This window comes from Malaclemys terrapin, chromosome 16 (genome assembly GCF_027887155.1).
Source record: "Malaclemys terrapin pileata isolate rMalTer1 chromosome 16, rMalTer1.hap1, whole genome shotgun sequence".
Taxonomy (NCBI): Eukaryota; Metazoa; Chordata; order Testudines; family Emydidae; genus Malaclemys; species Malaclemys terrapin.
Window position 1 is genome coordinate 26,930,476 of NC_071520.1, and position 26,651 is coordinate 26,957,126.

General features: G+C 41.1%; 1 protein-coding gene across 4 annotated transcripts in view; it reads left to right on the forward strand.

Annotated features, from left to right (window-relative positions):
* Positions 1-26,651, forward strand: part of BCL7A (BAF chromatin remodeling complex subunit BCL7A) — a 32,644-nt gene that overhangs the window by 826 nt on the left and 5,167 nt on the right. The window contains exons 1-6 of one of the 4 annotated variants that reach the window (XM_054006254.1): positions 10,554-10,639; positions 13,043-13,091; positions 14,896-14,977; positions 15,801-15,821; positions 20,848-20,944; positions 24,272-24,439. In XM_054006254.1, coding sequence (XP_053862229.1) covers positions 13,081-13,091; positions 14,896-14,977; positions 15,801-15,821; positions 20,848-20,944; positions 24,272-24,439 — 379 coding nt within the window. In that variant the 5' untranslated portion in view covers positions 10,554-10,639; positions 13,043-13,080. Of the gene's footprint in view, positions 1-10,553; positions 10,640-13,042; positions 13,092-14,895; positions 14,978-15,800; positions 15,822-20,847; positions 20,945-24,271; positions 24,440-26,651 lie in introns of those variants that run through there. The other 3 variants (XM_054006253.1, XM_054006251.1, XM_054006252.1) reach the window with 3 other exon arrangements.

Here is a 26,651-nt window from a genome sequence, read left to right on the forward strand (position 1 = left end):
AGAGCGGAAGGGGCCCGGCAGGGAGCGGTGCATGGATGGGAGCAGATGTAGTAGGCATGAGTCAGACCCCTACTGTCCTTAGTTCCTTACAAAAGAAACCCGTTTTCCCTTCTCTGAAATTTCCCTGTCAAAAACAGGGACGGGGATGAGGTTTTAAAAAGTATTATTAGTGAGGCTCTTTAGGGAAACACATTTTGAAATGCCTTGTAATGTTGCAGAAATAATCGTGATCTTCGTCCGTAAATCAAAAAGGTGTTGTTTATTTTTTCATGCTTGAGAGTTGGGTGAAAACAAGTAGTAAAACCAGGATCTTGTATTAAAAATCCCAATAGGCTTTCATTCTTTTTTAAAAGCTTCAAAGATCATACACAAGCAAATCAGATGTGAACAAAAGTGTGTTATTTTAACATTCTGGTGGTTTTAAATCCTGAGTGGAATTGGAGAGAGAGATATAATTGGTACTTGAATTTATTTTAAATTGCATAATTAAAGGTTGTACCCATAGTAAAATAATCCCCTTTTATTAAACCTTAGAAGTGTTTTGGCATTTTATGCTTTTCTCTTTCCTAGTTTTATTATGAAAATCAACATGAAGTAGTCAAACAATACAGTAGAATAGTTATTGTAGCACAATACACAGTTTCGGTTTTTTGGATGGGATAAAGAGCAGTGTCAATGTGACTCAGGAAAGAGTTACTTTGTTCAAATGGCTTGACCTTGAATGTTCAATAGCTTTTGTATATCTATCCTAAAATGCCTTTTTTTAAATGTATAAAAGACACAGTAAATCCCAGGGACCAGTTTTAATCTGCATAACTCATATATTTGGAATAGGATAAAATGAAGGTTCCTGTTTTAAAGTTATAAATTACATAACAAATTGATTTAACAAAAGATTAAAATATAGAAATAAATCTGCATTTTTCTCTTGTTCTCTCCCTGAACTGGATTGTTGCCATTTTAAAGCCCTTGAACTCTATGAATAGGCTGGTTGGCTTGAATCGGACAAAGAAGCAAAACATGTGTCCACTAATGCAGGATTTGGGAAGGGGATTTCAAAGTAGGAATCCATCTATTGTGTTGGGAGCTGAAGCACTCAGTGTTATAGTCTGATGATAGTACAGAGTTCTATAATAATAATAATACTTCTACTATGTATTTTTTTAATGCTCTTTGCTGACTGGCTGGTTAGTATTGAGGGGTCAAACACAATAGGTAGAGAGATGTGACAGTACTTTCTCTCAGTGGTAATGTAGCTGGATGCTTGGTTTTTTTGGTTTTAATTTCCTGATATTTCATTAAAGAGAACTGGTACTTGTTTCCTTTAAATAATACTATGCAGAGTACAGGAGCGAGAGGAGTTTGACTGTGCTTGAAGAGAAGGAGAGGCAGGAGTTTGATCTTTTCTTCATGGCCAACAAATTAAAATAAGAGAAGCTAATCTCTTTTTGCAAGTGTTTTCTACCGTCACAGCAACTGTGCACAGATATTAGCCTGGCTTGTTGTACCAAGAGTAAAGATTTTAGGATTCAAATGGAATTTGTAAATTTAAATCCTCACAGGGTAGATTGTTTAAGGCTGACTTTACGGAATTACTGAAAGCTCTTATTCTGACCATTGCCAGATTTATTCGTGTGACTTCTTGCATGAAGGTCTGACCAGTACTTACATAAACCACTTAGTACAAAGACATTTTTCACATGAATCTGTTGGAACTCATTGTTTTGTTAACAAATCTCATGTCTCTTTGTTCTTGTTTCTCATCCCCATAGGCCATGTAGAATGTAAAGGCACTGAGACATTAAATGTTTTGAGTTATGTGACAAACATTTTTGAGAAGAAGCTTGTTGTGAATTATGAGATTTATACACCAGCCTCACCCAGACCTTGTCAAGAGCTACATATGCAACTTGCAGGGAGAGTGAGTACCACACCTAATTTGTTATAACTGGGAGCAATTTGTTGCCATTCACATCTTTACTGTGGAAATGCAACCACTGGAGCTGAAAAGTCCCAGCGTGAGTGCTTCCATTACTTGGATCAAAAATGGAGCACTACATAGTTGGACTGTAGCATAACATAAGAATATAAACCTAAAAATGGCCATACTGAGTCAGGCCAGTGACCGGTACCAGATGCTTCAGAGGGAATGAATAGAACAGGGCAATTTATAAAGTGATATATCAGAGTATGCACACAATGTGCCCAGCCATTTGATTGCATCATCATCAGCCAGGTGGAGAGCCGGTAACCTGCTGTCAAAATAAGTCAGTGGGCTCTTGTCAAGGATATGTGAAATAGTCTGAAGTTGACCGCAGCTGTATTGCAGGTTATTAGAAAAACGCCATTTAAAGAGATTGGCCACACAGGTGCCCTGTCCTATTTGAAATGGGGTCAGAGATGACCTCCAGATGTCTTGGCAGATCAAAACCTGGTGGACAGATGGTTGGGTCAGTGATGAGAGAGTGATTAACAACTGTTGTCACTGTCCTCTTGTTGCGCCAAGCAGATTCCACCGTCATATCCTGTGGTGGCACAAATGACCATAAAGGGCATCTAGAAGACAGGTGAGCTGGCAGGTGGTTGAAGGGTCTGTGTACAAAGGCAGGTTGCTATTCTCACGGATCTTGGCCAGCAGCCTGACAGATGCCTTCTCACGGCGAATTTGTGGTGGTGCTGTGTTGTTAAGTATCGGTAGTCACGGCAACAGAGTTGCCCATAAAGTCCTGGTAACAATACGCGTAGCTTTGTTAAGCTCTACATCGTCCAGCCTCGTGTGAGATGAGCGACACCAAACAGGAACACAGTACTCTGCTGTTGAATAGCAGAGGGCAAGGTCTGATGTTCTAAGAATCCGAGTGCTTGCACTCCAGGTTGAACCGGCCAATTTTCTGAGGAGGTTGTTCCAAATGCTGACTTTGGCTGCAGTCTTCCTCAAGTGGTTGTGGTACGTTAATGACCTATTCATTTATTATGCTCTAATAAATTTGTTAGTCTCTAAGGTGCCACAAATACTCCTGTTCTTTCTGCAGATACAGACTAACACGGCTGCTACTCTGAGACCTATTCAATGTCACACCGAAGTAAACTGGGTTTGGATCATGCTGCAGGCATTGGCCATTGAGAAAAATGTTTAACTCATGTGTTGCGCTTGCATTATGTAGATGAAATACACTAGAAACTGTTTTGGAAAAGCTTGGCTGCGATCACCATTGACTAAGAGAGTTTGCCTTGAGTTTCGTATCATCATTCAAGATCTTGTCAATTTCTGAGAGAGACTGAGTTTGGTAGCTGCAGCAGATATCATTGGTATAGATAAACTTGCGTAAGAATGTAGCTGGCAAGTCGTTGATGTGCACATTGAACAGTATCAGTGAAAGAACTGAACCTTGAGGAAGGCTGTTGTTCTGATGCTTCCAAGAGCTGCAGCAGTTGCCGATGTGTATTCTAAACCTCCTCTTTTGGAGAAGAGCTCTACTACCTTGACCACCCAACGCGGGGCAACTTGGGAGAGTTTAAACAAAAGTCTTCTGTGCCAAACTGTGTCATAGGTGGCAGTCAGATCCAAGAAGATTGCTCCCGTCTTTAGATTTTGTTGAAAACCATTTTCGATAAAGGTGGTCAAGGCCAGGACTTGATCATAGGTCCTGCGTCCTTTCCTGAACCCTGCCTGCTTGATCTGCAAGAAGACATCCAAATCTGGAGTGATTCGTTGGAGGCTCAGACTCTCAAATACCTTGAAAAACACTGACAGCGAGGATATGGTATGGTAACATGACACATTGTAGGGGCCCTTGCCTGGCTTAAGAATGGCAATAATCTTTGCTTCGTGCCAAGTGCATGGTAATTTTTTCTCATTAATGACCCGTATATAGAATTAAATAAGCCATTGTGATGCCTTTGGTCCAAGGTGTTTGAGGAATTCCAGCAAGGTGTTAGGCACAGCAGTGGGCTATGACATCTTGATGGAATTAAGGGCCCTCTCTAGCTCATCGACCATAAATGGCTCTGGTTGACTCTTACCCCACATTCTGATATCAGAGTAGGCACCATTTGTTACATACTTTGCATTTGAATTGCTTCTCCAGTGGGACCTTTGCTACCCACAGAAAATGGCTTGCAACCTCACTGGGCTTAACCTGTGGGCAATTTTGACCTGGAGGTTGTTGAGCAGCGCCCAGCCGCGGATCAAGTTCCAGCACTTCTGACTGGAATAAATGAAGTGAAGCTTCTCTCTAGATTCCTTCCACCAAGTAAGCCTGGTAGCATCCAGAGACTCAGTCAGGTGATCAACAATGTCTGAGTCACCAGATAATTCAAATGTCCTGAGCAAGTCTTGGCGTTTGGCACTCAGGCAGGGAGTGTAAATTGGACAACAGCCCCGTAGTAGAGCTGAGCATGTGGCTTTATCAATGACTCCTTGGAATCGGCGTCAGGCTTCGTCGACTGGCATACAATGCGACGGAATGGTAACCACAGTAAGTTCCAGTGGTTCACAGAACTTTTCCCAGTCTGCCTTGCAGAAATTCTACCAACGCTTGGTTGAGCTTTGAATGATGTGTAGCTGGAGCCCAATGTGGATAAGCGATGGTCTGTGTTGTCTATGAGGGAAGTTATCAAGTACTATACAGCTCACTAGTTGTGAACAGCCATCTGGTGAACTGACCCGTGAAAGGTCAGACGACCTTTCGACCATCTAGTTGAAAGAAATGTGCCACATTGTTTTGCATCGTGAATCAATATGAAGTCATTGTTAGTCGCCCAGTCCATCAACCATTCACTGTTGTCATCCAAATCAGCATATCCCCACTGAGAGTGGTGGCTGTTAAAATCACCAATGAATATTGCTGGATTATCAAGTGTTGGAAGGACCTGCTGGTTCCAGCGCACTCAGCGGCTTAAATACGTTGACAGTCCTAAAGCCACCAACACGGATCACGTCATAAAAACTGGAGAAGGAGAATGGAACAGCATCAGATATATCGGAGCACACACATGTTGCATGGCCATATTTGGCATCTGGGGTGTGTGAAATTAGGTTAAAGCCATTTACCATAATGTCCTGCTTTGCTAATTGGAACATGAGTTTCTTGCTAACAGATTACATCAATACTGTGATGAGTGGCTAAAGCATGAATGATGCTGCATTTGGCTGCTGAAAGGCCCTCAATATTAGGCTGAAGAATTTGAAGCACCAGTCCAAGGTCTTGAAAGTCGAAGGATGGCGATTATATTGGGGTTGCAGTCAGATGGCACGTGACCAGGATTCGTCGCCAAATTTGGTCCACTGGTTGGATCATTAGCTTGCCCGGCCCAGGCCGGCTATTGATGAGGAGTACAACATGAATGCTAATCCATTGCCCCCTTGTATCGAGTGATACATCCCCCGTCAACCAGTCCCATCTTCTGGCAATCAGAGGTTTAGGGACCTCCAGAGCATGGGGTTGCATCCCTGACCATCTTGGCTAATGGCCACTGATGGACCAATAATCCCTGAATTTATCTAATTCTTTTTTGAACCCAGTTATACTTTTATTGTAGTCTGAGTATTGCACTCATATATGAAAGATGAGTCCAGGAGCAGGCCCCTCTGCCCAGACAATGGCTCCTACGCACATTGTCCCTACTGTATGTAACTAAGAGGTGAGGTGGTGCACTGGGCTTCTTACTGGGCATAATATCGGTGCACAGTAACTACTATTGTGTTATATGCATGTATGCTCATTTTGGGGTCATTTTTCTACTCAGGCAGAATATGTCCCTTAGAAAATATGCATTGTCTTAGACTGTAAACTCTTTGGAGCAGGGACTGTATCTTCATATATGTTTGCAAAGTGCCTAAAATGGTGAGGGCTTGATCCTGACCAGTGTCTCTGGGAACTACTCTAATACAGCGGTTCTCAGATTATGGGGTGGGCCTCCTATGGGAGGCATGGGAATGTGTCAAAAGAGGCCCAAGCTGTGATGTGCCTTTTTGTTTATTTGGTTGGTTTTTTGTTTGTTTGAAGAGCTGTGACTGTCAGTGCTGGATGGCTGGGGCTTGTACAGAAGGGCTGTGCGCACCAAGCAGGTGGGGATAAAGGGGACAGCCAGAGCCCTGCTGCTCGGGCTCTCCTTCCCCCTCTCCCTCCCAATACCTCACCGGGAGGCAGCCCGGGCATCAACTCTCCTCCCCCACCCAATCCCTCACCAGGAAGCAGCCTGGGCTGGGGCTCACCTGGAGGTGGCAGGGCTCTGGCTGTGGGCCCCTGGGGGCGGGCAGCAGGGTGGCTATGTTTGCTGTGAAAAGTGTTCTGCTGCTGGCGTGGCACTGTCTTCAGAGGTGGGTGACGGTTTATGTACTTGGGGGGGGGGGAAGGGGGAGTGTAAATAACTACAGACACAAGGGGGACCCGATCAAATAAGTTTGAGAACCAATGCTTTAATACAACTGTTATAATAACAATAGTTGTTCACTGTGAATGGTTTTGATCTTTGAGATTAGTGCAACTTACTCAATTAGGTTGTTTCAAAGCTCTGTATCAGTGGGCCTATATTGTAGAAGAGCCTCAAGCATATATCTGAGTAGGTATTGCTGCTGTAAATATACATTCTGTGCATGTGACTTTTGAATACATGTCAGAAATGCTGACCATCCATGATGCTACAAGGGACAGTCCCTGTTTTAGCCAGAATATTTATAATTTTACAATCCGCCTATCCAAAAGATACAGTCCAGTGTATCTTAATGGATTTAAGAGGCACATCTCTTTTTGTTTCCCCTAATGTTTCATGTATAGCTCAAAGGCTGACATGCATCTGTAAATTCTAGGTAGGATAATTTAGGACATTTTATGCTATTCCAAGAGATTGGTCAAAAACTTGGCAGTTTCTGCCATAATCCAGAAAATATTGGAATATTTTTACTCGATGAAAGTAAGTTTTAGAGTATTTCAATGAGAGAGAGAGAGAGAGAGTAAATATCTGCTTATTTATTAAAGGCATTTGCATAATGCATATCACAGGATTTTGGGGGGCAAGATATGTGGCTTAGAGTGAAGCAGAAAAATAATTCACAGGTACAGTATAGGGAGTTAATATTTCATAACCCATCATTTCCCACATACACACCAACAATAGAGGCAAGAGGAGACTGAGCCAATCTCCCGGTCTAGGATAGCGCACTAGATTAGGAGTGAGGAAACCTGGGTTCCATTTTCTAACTGCCATTGAGTTGCTGTGTGACTTTGGGTAAGCCATTTAGCCACTCTTACCTCATTTTACCAAGCAGTAATACAGGGATAACGATACTTTACCTCCTTTTGTAAAGCATTTGGAGATCATGGATGAAAATCATAATAATAGTAATAGTCTGCTACCTGTGCCTCCATTTCCCTATGTGTAAAAATGAGGATGATAATATTGACCTGCTTTGTAAAGTGCTTTGAGAGCTACAGATGAACAGGTGGTGGTATTATTATAGAAGTGCTCAATATTTATTATGGAAAAGTCTGGCCCCACAGCAGAGTCTTTAAATGGGACACACACTAGGAAATGTTACCAATGTGTGTGAGAGCTAAGGAGCAAAGTAACTCATTCGTTGATGAGGAGTTTGAGAGATCATAGTGCTCTCCCAGGTGTGTCTGGTGGAGAACCATAATACGCTGTGGCTAGCTACAGATTGGCACTTGTAGGCATTACCAATGGAGCATCTCTATTCATTGTCTCTCCTTGGACTGTACAAAATACGTGCTGTTTAACTTTCTGAGGTTGAAAAGATCAATTACAGGTTTTGTTGCTGGTATTTCTTCCTTAAAGTAGATTTCCCTACTTTATAAGAATTTCAAAACATTGTTTTTTGCCGTTTCCATTCCCTCCCTGAAAATGATAGAGATCTGGGATTTCTTCATGTGGCACCAATAGGAAATCTTTGCTAGAGCAGTATGACATGAAACCCCAACCATGTGAAATTCACTTATTTCAGGTATTGTTACAAACTTTAAACTATGTTCTGGCTCTCCAAGGGAGACAGCACTTTAGAGGAAACCTGGTTCAGTTTGTAGAACTTGTGTCAATTTGTGCTGTTGCATCAAAATTGTATATAACCTGTATCTTAACTGCAAAGCCTGGTGAATCTCTGCTATTTTGACTGAGTTTTGTGTCGAATTTTGGGGTTTGTTTCAACCTAAAACTGAAAATTCAGGATTGAGGTGGAAAAAATAGGTGCTCATCCACACAGATCAAAATTAAAATGTTAGCACAAAGCTGACTCTAGTTTTGACAAAGCCAGAGGCATCTGAGACTAATTCAGGTCATCTGGAGAATCAGTGGACCAATGGGTTAACGTCTTGCCAACATTTTCCCACCATTGCTAATATTAGAGGGGGAGGGATAGCTCAGTGGTTTGAGCATTGGCCTGCTAAACCCAGGGTTGTGAGTTCAATCCTTGAGGGGGCCATTTAAGGTTCTGAGGCAAAAAATCTGTCTGGGGATTAGTCCTGCTTTGAGCAGGGGGTTGGACTAGATGACCTCCTGAGGTCCCTTCTAACCCTGATATTCTATGATTATTTCAGCTCCACCAACATTGGGAATGTTGGGAGCCCTACCATAGCTTTGTGGCTGTTGCCAGCATTTGACATTATACAGGGTGGATTTGATTTAAATCACTAGTCAGGAAGACTCGATTTAATCATGGTTTTCTACATAAAAATGCATTCTTGCTGGTTGTTATAACCTTAATACATATTCTTCACAACTCAGAGATAGATGTAGGTTTCATTTTTAGAAGGTACACACTATACATTGTTTAACAGTGATTTATTTTGAAAGCTTTTCAGATTAGTTTTACAGCTAAATCAGAAAATGAATGATTGTTTGGTTATTTCATTTACCAAAGATAATTGAAGGAGATATTTATGAAGTCATTGGGAGGTGAACTATCCCCAATTCAACAGGATAATCATTAATATTTGGAGAATTTTCTTGCCATGCTGTATTAGGAGGAGAACAGCACCAGACAGACATTTAAATAGTTTTATTTAACTAAAACAACAACGTTAAGTGTTCTAGATTTTTTTCTTCAACAGCAAATATAATATTTTAACAAAACAAGCATGTGTCTCTCGCTTCTCACATTTATCTCCAGACTTCTTCTCCTTGTCCAGATCTATTCCACCCCCAACAATCTTCTATTAATTGAACTTTTTGAAAGTTTGCACTGTTAGAGAGCGGTAAGGGATTGACTCTGTGTACACAAATTTGCAGAGGGACAATAGGATTGAGGTCTGTTATTTCTCATCTCTATATATTATTTATTTATTTTTAAAAAATTTTGCTGTTAACAAGCATGTTATCTCTGGAGACACAAATCCACAGTTTGAGAGCTACAAAACTAAGCATCTCTGATGGTATCTTCTAGATTGAACATTGAGTCCCATTGGGTAAATAGAAAGATTAACCTAAATAATCTATACAGAAGCCTGTGGAACCCCATAAGATTGGGTCCCTAATCCATGAACTATAGCAACTCATTTATAAAACTTCTTAAACATTACATGAATATATTGTCTCATACTATAGAATTAGAATTTATAATCCCTATTCCATGATGAGATATATTTGAGCTCTATTGTATCTTAATTAAAACTATCTTTAGATAGGTTTTTTCCCCAAAAAAGCATTTTATCAAAAACATTGGATTTTTTTATTTAAATCGAATTTTTTTTATTTTTTTTTAATTTTTTTTTTAAATCATTGATTTTTATCCACCCTGACATTATATCATCTAACCCTTCACAGAGCTTGATGGTTAAAAGTGCTGGCAAGTGTTATATCCAAGCTAGTGCTTCTAACGTTTCTAGTACTGGTGTAGTTGAAAGGGTGTTAGCACTTTCTCTAGTGTAATCAAGTCATCTCTTTGAGATTTTGTCATGATTCATAGAGCCCCTTTCATGTGGCTGAATTAGGTTGTGTTTTGTGGCTCATTGCATATTCGATTTTGAGTCAGATTCTACTCTCTGATATTCATGTACCACTGACTTCAATGGGAGTTGCATTAGAATTTGGCGCATTATAAACATACCCTTCAGATTAGTGCAGTCAACAAGAGCCATCTCTGCAATTTGGGGAACTAGTAGACTCTGCATAAAAATGGATCCTTAGGTATACAAGTTAAATGGCAGCTTTCGTACTGAAACACAGTTGGATGAAGAACATTTTGAACCAAAGGACCTGTCCTTGGTCAGTATTTTTTTTCCAATTACTCTGATGCTATTTTTGTGATTATTATTTCTTTATATGACAATAGGGTCGAGAGACCTTTCTGCTGGTCACTATACAGACATCTACAAAGTCACATCCCCAGCTCTGAAGAGAGAGCCTAAAGTTGAAAAAATATTTTCATTTTTTTCAGTTTTGTGCATTCGAGAGATACTTTGTGTGTCTAATAATGGCATTTTCTTTCCCATTCCCCCCTTTCTCCTTCTGCTTGATCCCACAGGGAAGTCATAATTCTGCGATTTTCACCAAACTCTGTTGCAATGCCAGTGAGTGTGATGTGATAAATTCAGCATTATGACATTTCGTGACCATCAAGAGAAGATGGGGTATGCGGGAGCTATCCTTGTTTAAACACACATTGTTTTAGTAAATAGCAGACATGGTAAGAAACTGTAACAAGTAGTGGATTTCTTCAAGTCTGATCTATTTGAAAGCCTCTCTGCTTAAATGGCAATGCTGTATTTGCAGCAAAGGCTTTCAGTTCTTGTTCTGTTAAACAATTTTTGTTTCTGATGTTCAATGCTAATATAAAAGGCCTCTTGACATTTCATGTATAAATGTAATGCATGGTATTCTGTTTCATCCACTAACGTGTTGCATTTATACATGCAATTTGACGCTTGGGTTTTCTTTGAGGGCCTTGGGGTTTATGTATATAATTTTTGCATAGAAAGTCTTGGCTATTTAAAATTAGACCTTGAGTGATTATGTAACTTAAGTTCTAGGGTACTGGTGTGTCTAAGGCTATGTCCTACACTAGAGAGCTTACAGTGGCACAGCTGTTCCGATGCAGCTGGGCTGCTGTAAGATCTCTCATGTAGCCACTTTGTGCTGAGAGGAGGGAGCTCCTGTCGGAATAATTAACCCCCCCCCCCAATGAGTGGCGGTAGCTATGTCGGTGGGGGAAGCTCTCCCGCCGACGTAGCGCTGTGCACACTACTGCTTATGCCTGGGCAGCTTACTTCGCTCCGGGGCATAGAATATTCACACCCCTGAGCGACGTAAGTTTTGCCGACATAAGTGGTAGTGTAGACATAGCCTGAGATAAGCATTAAATTCTAAATACTTACATATCTGTTGCTGTCTTCAAAATATTGTGCAAACCTTTAAGGATCATTATCAACCTAAAACAAATTAAAATAATTTAGACCAAAATGTGATGCCCTTTCACTATCCGATTGTAAAACCAGAAAAATTGGCAAGGATGTTTGGGGGCAATTGGAAGTTAGTGTTGGTGGTTTTTTTTTTTTTTTTTTTTTTTTTTTTTTTAAACAAACCAACTTTCAAGGTGAGTATGGGGAAACTGAGACAGAGAGAATTGACTTGACCCAGGTGTCAAATCAGAGCAGATACAACTCAGGAGTTCCTTGCTTCTAGTCCCATGCTTAGTCAACTACTAGACCAGAGGTGGGCAAACTTTTTGGCCCGAGGGCCACATCGAAGTTGCAAAACTGTATGTAGGGCCGGCTAGGGAAGGCTGTGTCTCCCCAAACAGCCTGGCCCTTGTCCCCCTATCTGTCCCCTCCCACTTCCCGCCCCCCCTCAGACCTCCCGACCCATCCAACCCCCCCCCCCCGGCTCCTTGTCTCCTGACTGCCCCCTCCCGTGGCCCCCTGTCCCTAACTGCCCCTCCAGGACCCCACCCCCTATCCAGTCCCCCCTGCTCCCTGTCCTCTGACTGCCCCGATCCCTGTCCACACCCCTGACAGGCCCCCCAGGACTCTCACGCTTATCCAACCCCCCCCCCCCCCGGTCCCTGTCCCCTGACCGTCCCACCCTCCCAATCCTCTGTCCCCTGGAATCCCCTGCCCCTTTTCCAACCCCTCCCCTCCGCTCCCTTACCATGCCACTCAGAGCAGCAGGAACTCGCAGCTGTGCTGCCCGGCGACTGGCAATCTGAGGCTGCAGGGGAAGGGGGAACAGCAGGGGAGGGGCTGGGGGCTAGCCTTCCTGGCTGGGAGCTCAGGGGCCGGGCAGGATGGTCCCGCGGGCCGGATGTCGCCCGTGGGCCATAGTGTGCCCACCTCTGTTCTAGACCATGCTACAGTTCATAATTCATACAGCATCTAGCACATTGCGGGTGCTGTTGGAAACACAAATGAGTATCTTATGTTAATTCTATCTAATTAAAAGAAATGCTTTAATTAGCAGATCAGAGTGATTTTCTTTGTACAGTAAATAACATTGAGGACATCAGAATACAATTTGGAGTTTTTGAAATGGGAATATGATAAATATTGTGGATAAAAACATTGTAGGAAGTACTTGTAGTTTAAGCATTCATCTGTACTTACTTACAAATTATGAAGCTGAACGCTCTTGCCCATTCTCTAGATTTTAAAAGGTATCTGTTAATGTTTGAAACCAGTTAAATTTCTTTACTTGTTACAAATTTTACATTGGCAGCTTAACTAAGAGTTTGTTAAAAAGAAGCTTGTCTTCTACATTCTTATTAGTACTCGTGCTCTCTAAAGTTCCAGTATTGCAATCACATTTGTAAAGTGAAGTACATGAGTGAGTAGTCCCATTAAGTTCAGTGTTATTGCTCATATGCATAAGTGTTTGCAGAATTGGGGCTTTGGTGTACTTCCATCAAAAATTATTATTCGTGTTGTGGTGTTTCTGTTCATTACTGTTCATTTAAATCAGAAAAAATCCTTTCGGTTGGAGGTTATCAAAGGTTAAAAATACTGCGTAGGAAGCTTAATAGAATTGAAATGTCGGGGCTAATTTTTACACTAGAAGGAAAAAGTTACTAATATAGGTTTCCTCCTGTGTTCTACAGTCTGTCCAGTGAAGATGCTGCTTTGAGGCTGCTTTGAGATGCTAACCAGGTACCTTGAACTTTTGGTTTTCCAGTGCAGCATCTCTAAGTAATATTTTGATGTAGGAGAAGACTAAAAAGCCTTGATACTAAAATCCATTCTTGTTTCCATAACTTCAAAGGCTTTCTTAACTAGAGATGAGTTTAGATTGTCTTATATCCTTAAAACAAACAAACCGTGTATCATGAGAATCTCTTTACAGGTTTGTTCTCCTTAGCATTTGCATGCTCTTTTCTCCACTGTCATTTTTATCATGTTTAGGAACAGAATTCAAACTGAGTTCCAGTTAAATTGGTTTCTGACATGCTTTGGCCATTTGGTATGAATGAATGGGTGGCGCTAAGCTACATTTACAAAATTGTGATCTAAGAACTGAAGCGGGAAACCATTTAATCTGAATTGGAGTTTAAATGCTGTTTTTAAATACAAATTTCAAACAAATGTCAGTGTAGACAAAGCCAAAATTTGTTACCAAAGTGCCATAAATAGTTCCTTTTCTAAGCAGGAGAGAGGATCCCTTCAGGCAGATGAAGAACAAGGTTGACATTGTCAGTAGCCAAAAAAGGGAAAAGATGGGAGGGAGGGTGGCGGTGGCACTTCTAGAATGTGACTGCTGCTGATTCTGCAAGCCTTTCTTAAAAAGAGATGTTATCACAAACGCACAGGAGTGACAAAGCTTTTTCCCATCCTGCCAAGAACGTGTGTTTTACAATGTATTAAATAATAGATTTGGAATCCAGCTGTAGTGTTGTGGGTTTTTTTAAAAGCAAAAAACAAAAAAAACCCCACACCCCAAATCCATAAACGTTTTGAAATCATACCAAATTAATTTTAGTTGTTCCTCAATAATCAATGACATTAGTGTGTGTTTGCTAGGTTTTTAATCAATCTGTTTGCAGAATTTTATTTTGAATCCACTAACCAGCAGTGATGATCTGTGACTTGAAAACTGATTACCAGAGACTAGATGAAATTTTTCTTGCATTGTGGACCTTCCTTTAATGTTCTTGTGTAATGATTGTTCTCAGGGAGTCAGTCTCCCAATCTCTGTTGTTCTCTGCATCTGTGTCATCTCCCCACTCTGTATGTCTTCATAGCCCCATGTTGCAGTGGCACCCTCCGGACAGATTCCCTGTGCAACTCCTCAGTGTCACTTCATGGTTGGCTGGCTGGCAGGGGTCTTCATAGAGTGCTGTAGGCTATGCTCTCTCTTCCACAGTATTCCGAACCCCAGGTGGTCCAGGGAGCTAGGGTCCAAGAATCAGATTCTAGCCTTCTGCATGGCAGCACATATCGCTACCAATAGGCCAGCCTTAATTTCAAAGCTATTTGACATAGGTGTTGAGTGAACAGTAAAATTGCTACCAGAAAGTTTCTCTCCAAAAATAAAATTTAAATGGTCAGACAGCATTTAGATTTCCAGTATCACTAAATTTAACTATACAGCAACCAAAATACCATGTGTCTGAAAACTGCTTTATACAAAGTTAAATAAAATTGAAACCATTGTAGTTGTGTTTTTGGTTGGCTAGAATTCTGCTTAACCATCTCTCTAACCCAGGTCTCGTTACTGCTACTGCAGTCACTCAGCTAAGCCAGTAACTGCTCTTAGAATTGTGAAGTTGTTTGCAGGCTATAATTAGTTGTTTTTTAAATGCAGGTCATTATATATACATACTTACAGTATTAAAGATGGTATAACAGAGATCATCTTAACTGTTTGATAGCCCATTTAAATCCTTGACAACATAGTAGGTCATTTTGTGAATACGAAGTTTTTAATGTTAACTTCTCCTGCATTGTAATTTTATAGGGAGAAGAAATGGGTGACAGTTGGCGACACATCCCTCAGAATTTACAAATGGGTACCAGTAACAGAGCCCAAAGTTGATGATGTAAGTATTTCTGGACACCCTACAGATAGATCTCTTAGAAGTTTTGGAACTGCAGAACAGTATTTAGTTAAGGTTGTAAGGGGACGTATTGTCTGTCCTCAGATCTCAAAGTTAATATTGGGTTGGGCCTTAGTACTTAAATAGAAGACTTCCAAGGGAAACTGAGGTTGCTGCAGAAAGTATTGTTGGTGATTCAGTAGGGTAGCACTTTTCCCCCCAAGTCTCATTCTAATATGTGACTTTTAAAGAGATACTGTTAATTTGAAAGCGAGTCAGTTTTTTAAAATAGTTATAGATTCTGCATCCCCACTTTCCAATGTAATCATATTTTCCTAATTGCAAAAAAAAAAAAAAAGATTTTATCTCACCTTTTTCTTTTTGAAAGATCCATACGACCATCAGAGGAAAGTAACTTGTACAGCTAACTGTGCACAGTATGTATACTGTATTCTTGTTGTGCATCGTTAAACAGTTGCCACATCTCACAATAGAGACACCTTTATTTCAGTGGCTTATGAAGAGATTCCTCTGTGTGTGTGTAGTTTATAAAGTGTTTTAGAATTCTTTGGTATAAAAGTGCCATGGAAATGTGAGGTATTATTGTATTGGTTAAGATGCTCAAGTCAAGCAGTATAGAATGTTGTCTGCTATTGTAATGACTATTTTCTCCTGATAAATAAGCATTGCACAAGCAGCATATTGATGATCTTACTGTGCAGTGCACTGTGAATTCACTCTGTTTTTTTGCTATGATAGACACATGGCATAAAACAGCATTTATAATGAAAATAAAAATTAATAGCACTTATCTTTTCATCCGTAGATCTCAAAGTTCTTTACAAAGGTAAGTATGCATTATTACTCCCATTTTACAGGTGGATAAATTTGTGCAGAGAGAAATTGTGATTTACCCAAGATCTCACACTAAGTCAGTAACAGAGCAGGGAAATATAACTTGGGTCTTCTGAATCCCAGTCTGGTAACCTATCCACTGGACCATGTTGCCACTGTTTTAAATCTATAGCAGAGGTGTGAAATAAGTTGCAGTTTGATGGAACTAATAGTTTAGTATAGTGGTTTTAAACCTGTGGTCTGCAGAGACCCCTGGGGGACCACAGACTAAGTCTAAGGGGTCCGCGAAAAGTGGTTGTTACCAGTAGTTTTCAACGTGGTCTGCGGATCTCCAAGAGTCCGCACACTGCCTAAAATTTTCAAAAGGGTCTGCATCTCAATTTGAAATTTTGCAAATGAAAAAAGGTTGAAAACCACCGGTCTAGTAAAATGTCCAAAATAGTGGCTCTTAAAAAAGACTGAAGCCTGGATTCACACTACTCAAAACCCAGTTTCCAGGCCTTGCTCTGTCTTCTGATTGAGGTTATGTTAAACTGAACCTGTTTCTTTATGTGACTTCAGTCATCTTGCAGAATCTGCTCCTTAAGGTGCAAGACATTGCCACATCTACCCAGTTTAAAGAAGTCTCCAATCCACCAATCTGCCATTTTCAGTTCAAGGCACCCTGTTTGGACAGTTCCTTTAAAGCAGTGGTTCTCAGCCTATTTATTATAGTGGGCCACAGGTTGAGAACCACAGCCTGCCATCCCCAGAGCACTGTGCCCAGCGCCTCCCACCCAGAGATCCCTCCACAGAGTGGAGCCCTGGACGGGGGCTGGATGGCCGGTGGGCAGCAGGGACCCCGGACCTTGCTGTACAGGACTGGGCAGCAGCCCCGACCTTGGACCCAGCTGTGTGGCAGGGCAGCCGGGCGGCAGCCCAGACTCTGACCCCATGTGGCAGCTGGCAGCCCCGACGTCGACCCCGGATGGCAGCCCCTGGACCCTGCATGGCAGCCCCTGGATTCTAGACCCTCTGCAGGGCTGGCTGGCAGCCCCAGACCCCCGCAACATGAGGCCAGTCCCTGCCGCACTGGGTGGCCAAGCAGCTGGGAACCTGGACCCTGTGACCTGGTGGTCTTTAGCACACAGCTGGGCCGCAGCTGTGTGCTAATTGGGCCGCTGTTTTAAAGCAGTGGTTCTCAAAGCCAGTCCGCTGCTTGTTCAGGGAAAGCCCCTGGTGGGCCGGGCCGGTTTGTTTACCTGTTGCGTCCTCAGGTTCGGCTGATCGCAGCTCCCACTGGCCGTGGTTCGCCGCTCCAGGTCAATGGGGGCTGCGGGAAGGGCGGCCAGCACATTCCCCGGCCCGCGCCGCTTCCCGCAGCCCCCATTGGCCTGGAGCGGCGAACCGTGGCCAGCGGGAGCTGCGATCGGCTGAACCTGCGGACGCGGCAGGTTAACAAACCGGCCCGGCCCACCAGGTGCTTCCCTGAACAAGTGGCAGACCGGCTTTGAGAACCACTGCTTTAAAGAACCTCTGTCACCACTAGATGGCAAGAAGAAGCTACAAACAGAGCCAATGCCTATGCAACAGTCCAGCCCCTGATTTCGACCTTCCAAGCTATCTGTGGCAAAGCTTAATTGCTTCAGATGTAGAGGGATCAAGTGTGCTGCAAATGTCTATAAGTGAGGCCTTTGTGACTTTCTGCTTTGCTACAGTGGCCAGTTAGAAGATGTAGATGATATACTTGGAAGCTGCATCCATTGCTGGAGCTACATGGTTCCCTCATGGACTTGCACAACACCTTCCCTCAGCTGTTGAATGGTTGAGATATTTAAATTAACATGCCTGTCTTGAACGTCTATGTAAATGTAATCACAGTAAAAAAAAGTTGTGCTAAAGACTTCACTAGCTGACATGCTGCAAAGATTTCCAGAGAGTCTCTTGTATTTAAAAGTTTCTTCAAAGCTGAACAGCTTGTGTGTGAAATAAGCTCTCATCAGTTAGGATGCCGATTTTTTCACAGAAGTGTTCTGCATAGAAACTTTTTATCTCTTTGATAAGTGTTGGCACTAATTGGATTACTTGTTATACCGAGAAAATGATTGCTGTTATAATGTATGCTTTGTTAAATATATTTGAGATGTGGGGGTTACAGTTTCTAGGGTTTTTCCAGGCAAACTTGCCTGCATCTGGCAGAATACTTCTGACATTTTTTTAAAAATGTCCTTCATAGTACATTAGAACTGAATTCATAGACATGTTCTGTGTGAGCATATCGTCTCCGCATAGGCGGATCCTCATTACAGTCAGTGAGGCTCTGTATTTGTCTGAGAGTCCTTTCACATGTAACCAGTTAGACTATTTGGACCATAATTTGGCATATTGGGCAAATAACCCTTGATTTTGAGTCTAAAACTAATTGACAGAGGCCCTTTGAAACTAGGTCATTCTAACATTCACATGCTGTTGCAGCCTTGTTTAAGATAAAAGGGTCTCTGCCTTGTGGCACATGAGATCCCTGAACAGAAAAGAGCTATACATTTTGAGAGAACCTAAAGGAAGGAGGGCAAAATCTGGTCTTTTAATTTGGGCACAAGGATTATTCTCCACCTGCCCTTGGCCTACATGCACAGAAGCAGATTAAGGTACCCTCCTAGTGCTCATTAGAATGGTAGGATGGGGTCTTACTAATGTGTCCTGCAATGCTCCATGGCCCCAAAGGAAGTTGTATGCCATTTTAGGGGGCATGGTTAGTGTCTCCCCCATCAATGCATATAGCGCTCCTAGGCCCACCTGAGCTGTTTTGGTGGGATGGTTTAGGAGCTGTTCACTCAGCTGCTACCCTTTTGCTCCCTCTGAAAAGAAATATAGTGTTTCTGGGAAGTGTGGCCTCCTTGATCCAGAGCTGTTAGATTTGTCAATAACTTTCTGAAATATGTATATGTAAGTGTTTGTATTTATGATGTATATTTTAATAGGGGGGGGAAAAACCTTGTTCCAAGGATAGAGAAAAGTGCCCCAGTGTCTGTCTTGTTGAAATTCTTCTGCAGCCTTGGACCATACTTGATTGTCGTCTTGTTTCTGTCCCTCATTGGAGAGTGTTACCTGATCATAATGGGTTGGTTACCGAGCTTCTCCCTCCCTGAAAACTGGCTTTTCATTCTCCTTTCTCTCAGCAGGAACTGGGTATTCCAAGAGCAGCGCAGCTGGCACTTTCTCCTAGGAGACCAATTACATCATCTCCTAATTGAAAATGCTGCATCCCTTTCTAGACATGGATTTTCATATGGATGCAAACATCTCTTTTGTTGCTTTAACTCTTGCAGCTCCTGCTATTACACAGGACATGGAGCAGGGGTGTGTGCATGCAGGACTGTCTTGCTGCTGCTGGGATTTCTCTTTCTCTCATAATCCCTCCTGCTCCGCCTTTTGGATTTAATGCAGAAACTACATTGTATATGGAGAAGGGAAAAGTCTCAGCAGCCTGGGTCAGTGGGACGGAAGGAAGGCAGGCAGGAAACAGCCATCCTTTCCATGTGAAAATTCTCAGTCCCCCACCATTACCATCATGCACACATTCAAAAATGCATGCAAAAAGTGAAGATGCTGTGTCCTAGGTGACTAGATGATAACCTGGAGCAGGCTGTTGCTTCATAATACAGCCCTCCCAGGAGATAATTACCCCTACTCCATTCTCTCTCCAGAACCACTTCATACGCTTTAAAATACTTGGCACTTGCAGCCTGCCAGTCTTTCATCTAGCAATCTCAAGGTGCTTTACCAGTAATGTTTGTCGCTTCACTGTGAGGTAGATCACTGTTATCCCTATTTTCCAGAATAGGATACTGAGGTACAAAGCAGGGAATTGATTTACTCAAGGCTCCAAAGTGGCAGAATCAGAAATCATGTCAAGAATTCCCAAATCCCAGCCCTTACTCTAATGACGTTGCCTCCACTTTTGGCTTCTAGGTCTTCGCAGGAATTCTCTTGATATTGTCTTTCCTTTTCCAGTTGCCTTTGTAGCTCTTGGGAATGGGGAAAAACAGCAATAAAAATACCCAAAAAACACCTTAATGGTGCATAATAAATTAAACTATATACCTATTGGAGTATTATATACCTTCAAGCCTCCCGATACACCAGCTGTGGGGGAAGAGTCATCCACAGTCTTAGCCCTAGGCAAAACAGATGCTAGGCTGAAAATAAAATGAGTTTTTCATTGTGTTCTGAAGGCCAGCAGAGCTCTGGCGAACATCCAGGAGGAACAAAGTACGTGTTCAAATACTTCTCTTTAGTAAATTTCTACTCCTCTCTCTAAAGAGAGCTGCCCCCAAGCGTAACGTACAGGTGGGCTTTCGGCTACAAAGTAGTATGACTGCACTTGGGAAAGGTGCAAAACTGCTAGGGCCTGTGCTATTGGTTATAGCACTGCAGTAAGCTATGGTAAAATTTCTGTTATAAAGAGAGAGGTGTGGTATTTTGTTCTGTCCACAGAGCTGGCAACCAGCAACTCCCCAGTTCTAATCCTGATTCTTATGCAGCTGCTTCATTTTACCTTGGATAACTCACTGGAGCATTCTGCCTCAATTTCTCCAGCTGCAAAATGGGGGGATAATAATGAGCTACCTCACAAGGGTGATGTAATGTTGTGCAGTGGTTTTGAAGGTGAAAAGCAAAGGTCTCCTGATCTGTGAGTAGGGCTCCTAGACACTACAATATACAAATAATAATAATGTTTATAAACACTAAACATTAGCAGAACTTCTGATAACAGTTGCTCTTTTTTTTTCCTTTGGTGGGTCATAAAGAATAAACTGTATAAGTGTTTCTCAGAGATTCTTATGATGACTGCCTCATCAGTGTTCTTGGTAATTCTTGACTTGGCCTTATTTCCCACATGAAAATTCTAAGCATAATATGCTTACAGGACTAATGCACTGAGCTGAAAGAGAGAGTTTTACACTAACACATGGATGTTGGTTTCCTGGCTAACTATTTGGTGACTTTAATTTTTGGGGGGTGTTTTTGTTTTTCAGAAAAACAAAAATAAGAAAAAAGGCAAAGATGAAAAATGTGGCTCTGAAGTGACCACTCCAGAGAATAGCTCTTCTCCAGGGATGATGGACATGCATGGTGAGTGGGACATGGCCAGCCCAAGCTACTCCGTGCACTGTTATAAAGGAAATAACCAATGGACAAGATTCCTATTGGAATCAACAGGAGTTGCTGGTGTGTATGGGCAGAATTTGGCCAAGTGAGAATAAAAAAAGTAGAAACACATGGCACTAGATCAGTGTGTGGTATAAGTCATTAACGTTGATGGTGGTAAATGCAGTTTTCAGTCTGGCTGCATGTAAAAGAAAATCCCTGTGTCAGCTGTGAGGGAAGCTAAGACACTGAAATAAAACATGAAAAGGACAAAACAAAAATAAGCCCAGTTTCCCAGGTGCTGTTTCGCTTATCTAAGTGAAGTAGTAGCCTTGTGCAGCATACAGACATGGCTTGCTTTGGCAATGGAAAGCTAGTGAGTTCTTCTGTATGTATTTGCTAACTCATACTAGCTGCATATGTCTTCACAGTGTGTCTGTCCTTGAAGTGCACAGGTAACTGCTTAATAAAATACCCTGTTTCGCATTTAAAATATGATAAAATCTATCTTTAAACTGCTTTTTCAAATTTAGCAAAGCAGAGATTGTCTATTGAAGTATGTCTTAATAGATAGGTTATTAAAAATTACTAACATTTCACACTATGTAGGGAAGAAACATGCTCATTTATATACACACCTGTTTGCCCTTCCCCAAACTCCAAAGGAGCTGAAAGAATTTTGCTTAAAAATTGTGGGGAGAGACTGAACACACAACTTCATCCCCAAAGTAAATATTTCAGGAAGTCATCAGAATATGAAAGCAGAGAGCTACAATGGAATCTCTTCTGCAACTTTAGCTATGATTGTCTGTACTGCATGGGTATTGTAATAAATTGTCGGGAGGAGTGCTGTGATGCCTAATTTAGGATTTTAAGGCATTTTGGAGAGTTTTGGATGGAAGGTGAAGGACATAAATCCACACCGTGTAGAGGTCAAGCATAGGAGTTTTACACACAGTGCTGGTGGAGTGTTATCTTGCTTATTAGTCTCAGAGACACTGTCAATCAGTTGATTACAATAGAATATATAGATTTTCCATGGGCGGGGGAAAGTGACTGGGTAGGCAGTTCCACACCCCGGGATAGGTTTTGCAGCAAGACAAGATAGCACATTAGCCAATGGTTAACAGGTTACATAATGTCTCCACCCATGGTCTCAAGTTAGCAAGTTAACATTTTAATTAATACTTTGATAAAATGTTATTGGTATAAAATATATATGTTGAATTCTGATATGGCGTCCATAGGAATGGAGCAACTCCTTTGATTGTCCAACAGGTACATTCCTAGGGGTGAAAGCAAAGAAACAGTGAAAGTATAGGATGATAAAGATTGTCTCCTTTATGTCTCAAGGCAGGGCATTGGTCCCTTGGAAGGGAGGTGGAAGAATGCCATATCTTATACTGACATGTGCCAACTTTTCATAAACTCAAGGTTGGATCTATAGGAAGAACGTTTCCCTACAGAAGGCTAAGAAATGCAAAGCATTAACGAAGTGGCTGTGAGACTGGGCTATTGGATAGCTTGAATGTTGTGTACAATAACATATAAAACAGAATTCCTAATTTTGAGTTGTGACAGACAAAAATAACACAGGAGACTTTCTTGACAAGTAATTGAATCTTCAGCAAGACTTTAAATTCATGAGAACTTTTGCTAAGAATCCTCCTGGAAAATGAAAGTTCCTTTGTGTTATATAATTGGTATGATGAAATAAGCACATTGGGCTAATGTTATGAGAAATGGAGAATCTTTATTTTCAGATCGCCTGCTTCTCCTCTCACTTGTGCCAGGTTTACACTTGTTTAACCCTATTGACTTTAATGGAGTTACTCCTGATTTACACCATTGCTAGTTAAGAATTGGGGCAAAATTATTCTTTCAGTACCAAGAAAAAAACACTACTCTCCTGTAGTATTTGCCACTGGGAAGACTTCTCCTTGATAAAATTAACCAAACCAGAAAATGAAATTTTCAGTTCCCAGACTAAATGCTGACAGATTAACAGAAGCAAGGTGCATTGTTGAGTGTTACCATGGTTTCTATCAAAACGGCATCTGTATAGCTCAGCCATGTTGAAATTCCTTAATTTATGGATGTCTAGGTAGCAGCAATGGCCAAAGCCACTTCCCCATCGGCGTTTGAGTAGAAAGGTTTGACCTTTTGAAGATGCAGAATTTTAGCTTCAGTAATTTGCACCTTTGTCCCCCATCTACACAGACTTCTAGTGTGACTTTGTCTTGGACAAGTCATTTAATCTGTCTCTCCTTTCCCCATTTGTAAAATGGGGATCATACTTTTTCCTTGCCTTTTGTCCATCTTGTCTATTTAGATTGTAAGCTCTTTGAGACAGGGACTGTCCCCGATTTTGTGTGGTAACTATCTGAGTTGGGACCTGATCTCAGTTTGGGCCTTTAGGCCCCACATCAAAACAAATAATAATAAGTGTTATCTATGGGAATACACCAGAAGGCCCCATGAAAACTTTACCTGTTACAGAGAGATACTGTGTGCTTGATGAGCAGGTTGATTTATGGGGATTATGTTACAGCTGTGCTCCAAGATCTGTACTGGTTGGCTCTCAGTTTCTGGTTGCAATTCAGCTGTTGGTTTGTATCTATAAAGTGGTTTGGGAGTGCTTCTTTCCTTGCACGATACCCCTACAGATGATATTAGATGAGGCACTCAAGCAGGTAGCCCCTGGTTTCCCCAGGAACTGGGTGCAGGCAGGGCATTCCCACTGAGGGGCTCTTGATATTAGGATTTGCTTCTCCCTTTGACTTGACGTGGCCCAGTTTGTAGACCTTCAGGATGCTCTGGAAGGCCGACCTGTTCTTTTGAGTATAGGGAGGAGCATGAAGGGTAAGTATTCTTAGATATAAATCTGCAGGGTAATATTAATAGTCTAGTTGGGTACTGATGCTCTTGATGAATGAACTGATAAAATATAGAATTCTGGCTTCTGATAAGAGTTGTATATAAATCCAAGAATTTTGTGCTGCTATTATTTAGAGCCCTTGGTCACCATATCTGAAGAAATATACACTATAGTTAAGCAGCACTGTGTACAAAATCGGGCATCAGAGAATGTCCGTTGAGTGAAGGGGACTTAAGTGTAAAGAGTCCTACTTATCTGTGAACCTGAACAGTCCTCAGCTCACCCAAAATTCCCACTGAAGTCACTGGGATGGCAAGTCATGCAGGATCACATCCAATATTAACTATGCAATGATGCATAAAAATATAGAACTTCAAGAAGAGACAAAATGTCCTGTTTCATTCACTTTTAATCAAAGTAGAATTTTTTTCCAGATGACAATAGCAACCAGAGTTCAATAGCTGACGCTTCTCCAATAAAACAGGAGAACAGTAGCAACTCAAGTCCAGCACCGGAGCAGAACTCAGCAACACAAGCAGATGGCACTGAAGTAAAGTCTGATGAAACTCAAGCAGACGCAAAGGAGCAACCTGGTTCAGAAGGTAATACATATAGATATATCTTGTGCCTGCAGCTTTTCTAATAGGAAGCACTAGTTCAAACAAATACTTGAGTTCAACATTCTTGATAAGAAAGAAGCTCAAATAATAAAAGTGGAACAGAGTGACTGGCATGTGATACAAAACACAACCATACATTCTTCCGAAACAACAAATACAGCTCACAAAACAACTCACAAATCAAAAATGATGAGTTGCCAGAGTCCACATGTTATTAGCTATTTAACTTCTTCATAATCATATCTAGTTGGCTTAAGTCTTCTAAACTTCATTGCTGTGTAAATAAGAGCGAAGACCTTGGTATGTAAGTATTTTATTTATGTACTTAAAACTCCTATTGACTTCACAGGGAGCAAGAACGGGTTTAAACTAAATTACAACATTAATTTCTTCCATGAGAGTTCCATTGACTTCAGTGGTAGCTGGCCCAGGTCTGAAATCTTTACTGCACCTGGATGTTTCACGGCTCCAAATAGAATGAAAAATATTTTTCTGCTTGGTTTTATACCTTAGAAATTCAGGTCCTGCCTAGGTTGAAGGACTGACTGCGAACTAGTGAAATGGTTACATCGCGAGAGCTAAACAGGTGAAAATTGATCATCTGAGAGGGGAAGAGATTTTTATTGACTTTAAAACTTTTATTATGTAAAACTTATCTAATGTCAGGGATTTTCAGTTAACTGAAAATTAACGTTTTAAAGGAGGAAGTTGCTTCAGTATTCAGCATCCTTGGGCTTTCTTGAGAACTCACAATAACTCCCTTATATTGCTCATTGATGCTCCAGTGAAAGCAGGGAAGGTCAGACTTGACATTCCAGATATTCTTAAGGTAAAAAACAAACAGAGGAGGGGGGAAACCTTAAAATAGATAAACCTTTTAGGCTGGTTTAGTCCATACCATGAAACAAAAAAATAGGCATAAACCCCAATCTTAAAAAATTCCTTTGTAGGTCACTGTTTAGACATTTATCAAAGTCTTGATCCTGCCAGGTGCTCAGCCAGTGGAGTTGAGGATGCGCTTCACCTAACATGATTGGGTTCTAAACGAAAATGGAACTAACAAATATTGATATTTTGTAACTTTTATGTGTACATTTTTATTTTAACTTTACTTTTTTTAATTTGCTTTGCTACATTTCTTTTAAAGTTAACTCTGAATTTGTATGCCCAGATTTCTAAAAAGTACATAATGTATTTTATTTGCTGTGCAGAAAAACAGCCAAACACGATGTTGGTGAAAATGTTTTAAATCTTACTTTGTTAATGCTATATTTCTTTGGTGCCCTATAAAATTTTAGTAACTGAAACATTTGCTGTGTATTTATGCAAAATCTTACATTGTGATGTTTTGAAAGAAACCATTTTCTCCTCCCTATTATAATAGATAAAATATACTCTTAACAGCATTCTAATAATCTGGTTGCAAAATTCCTGCCATAACAAAGCATTTAAATTGTCCTTGGCAAATCTTTTCCTATTGATTCAGTTCTTAATTCAGTAGATCCAATATCCAATTTAAATTTAGATCAGTTATCTCAGTAATATTAGAACCACGTACATCATGCTAAATACCTTCAATGACTAGAATGTAACTGTTAGATGCAGGGCAATTTGGCAGCCAAATCACTACCAAAGTAGACACAGGAAAGCCAAATTTTATAAAATAGTATTCTCAACTGACTGCTCACTGAGAACTGTATGGATTTACTGCCAGATGGTAAACTTGCCTTTAACTTGTTCATGGGTGAATTCAGCCGATTACATAATGTACATGCTCCCATGACTAAATTTAGGTTCAAGGAAAATCTTTCCTTGTGTTGATTCCAGGGTTATTGCTGTGAAATGAGAGGGAGAAGCTAGGGTACAATACATACTAATCTGGCCTTTGTGCTGGTTGGATACTGTGTTTAATTAGGGATTCTAAATCCAAATAACCCATCATTGATTGGAGAATGATGCTGTTTGATCAAATAGCTTTGATTGTGACACTGCCAAGCTGAATTTAAATAGCAGGTAACAAATTAAGGACTCAAATTCCGCTGTACATCTTTTGTGACTATTTTGAAGTCATTGGGGAAGCTTAGGGGAAGAATTGGCCCTAAGTGCTTAAAATCAACATTTGTATAAAGAACAAATATTTTAGAACGCTTTCCTGTGTAAACTAATTATTGGCAGGTCTGAATGACTCTGAGGA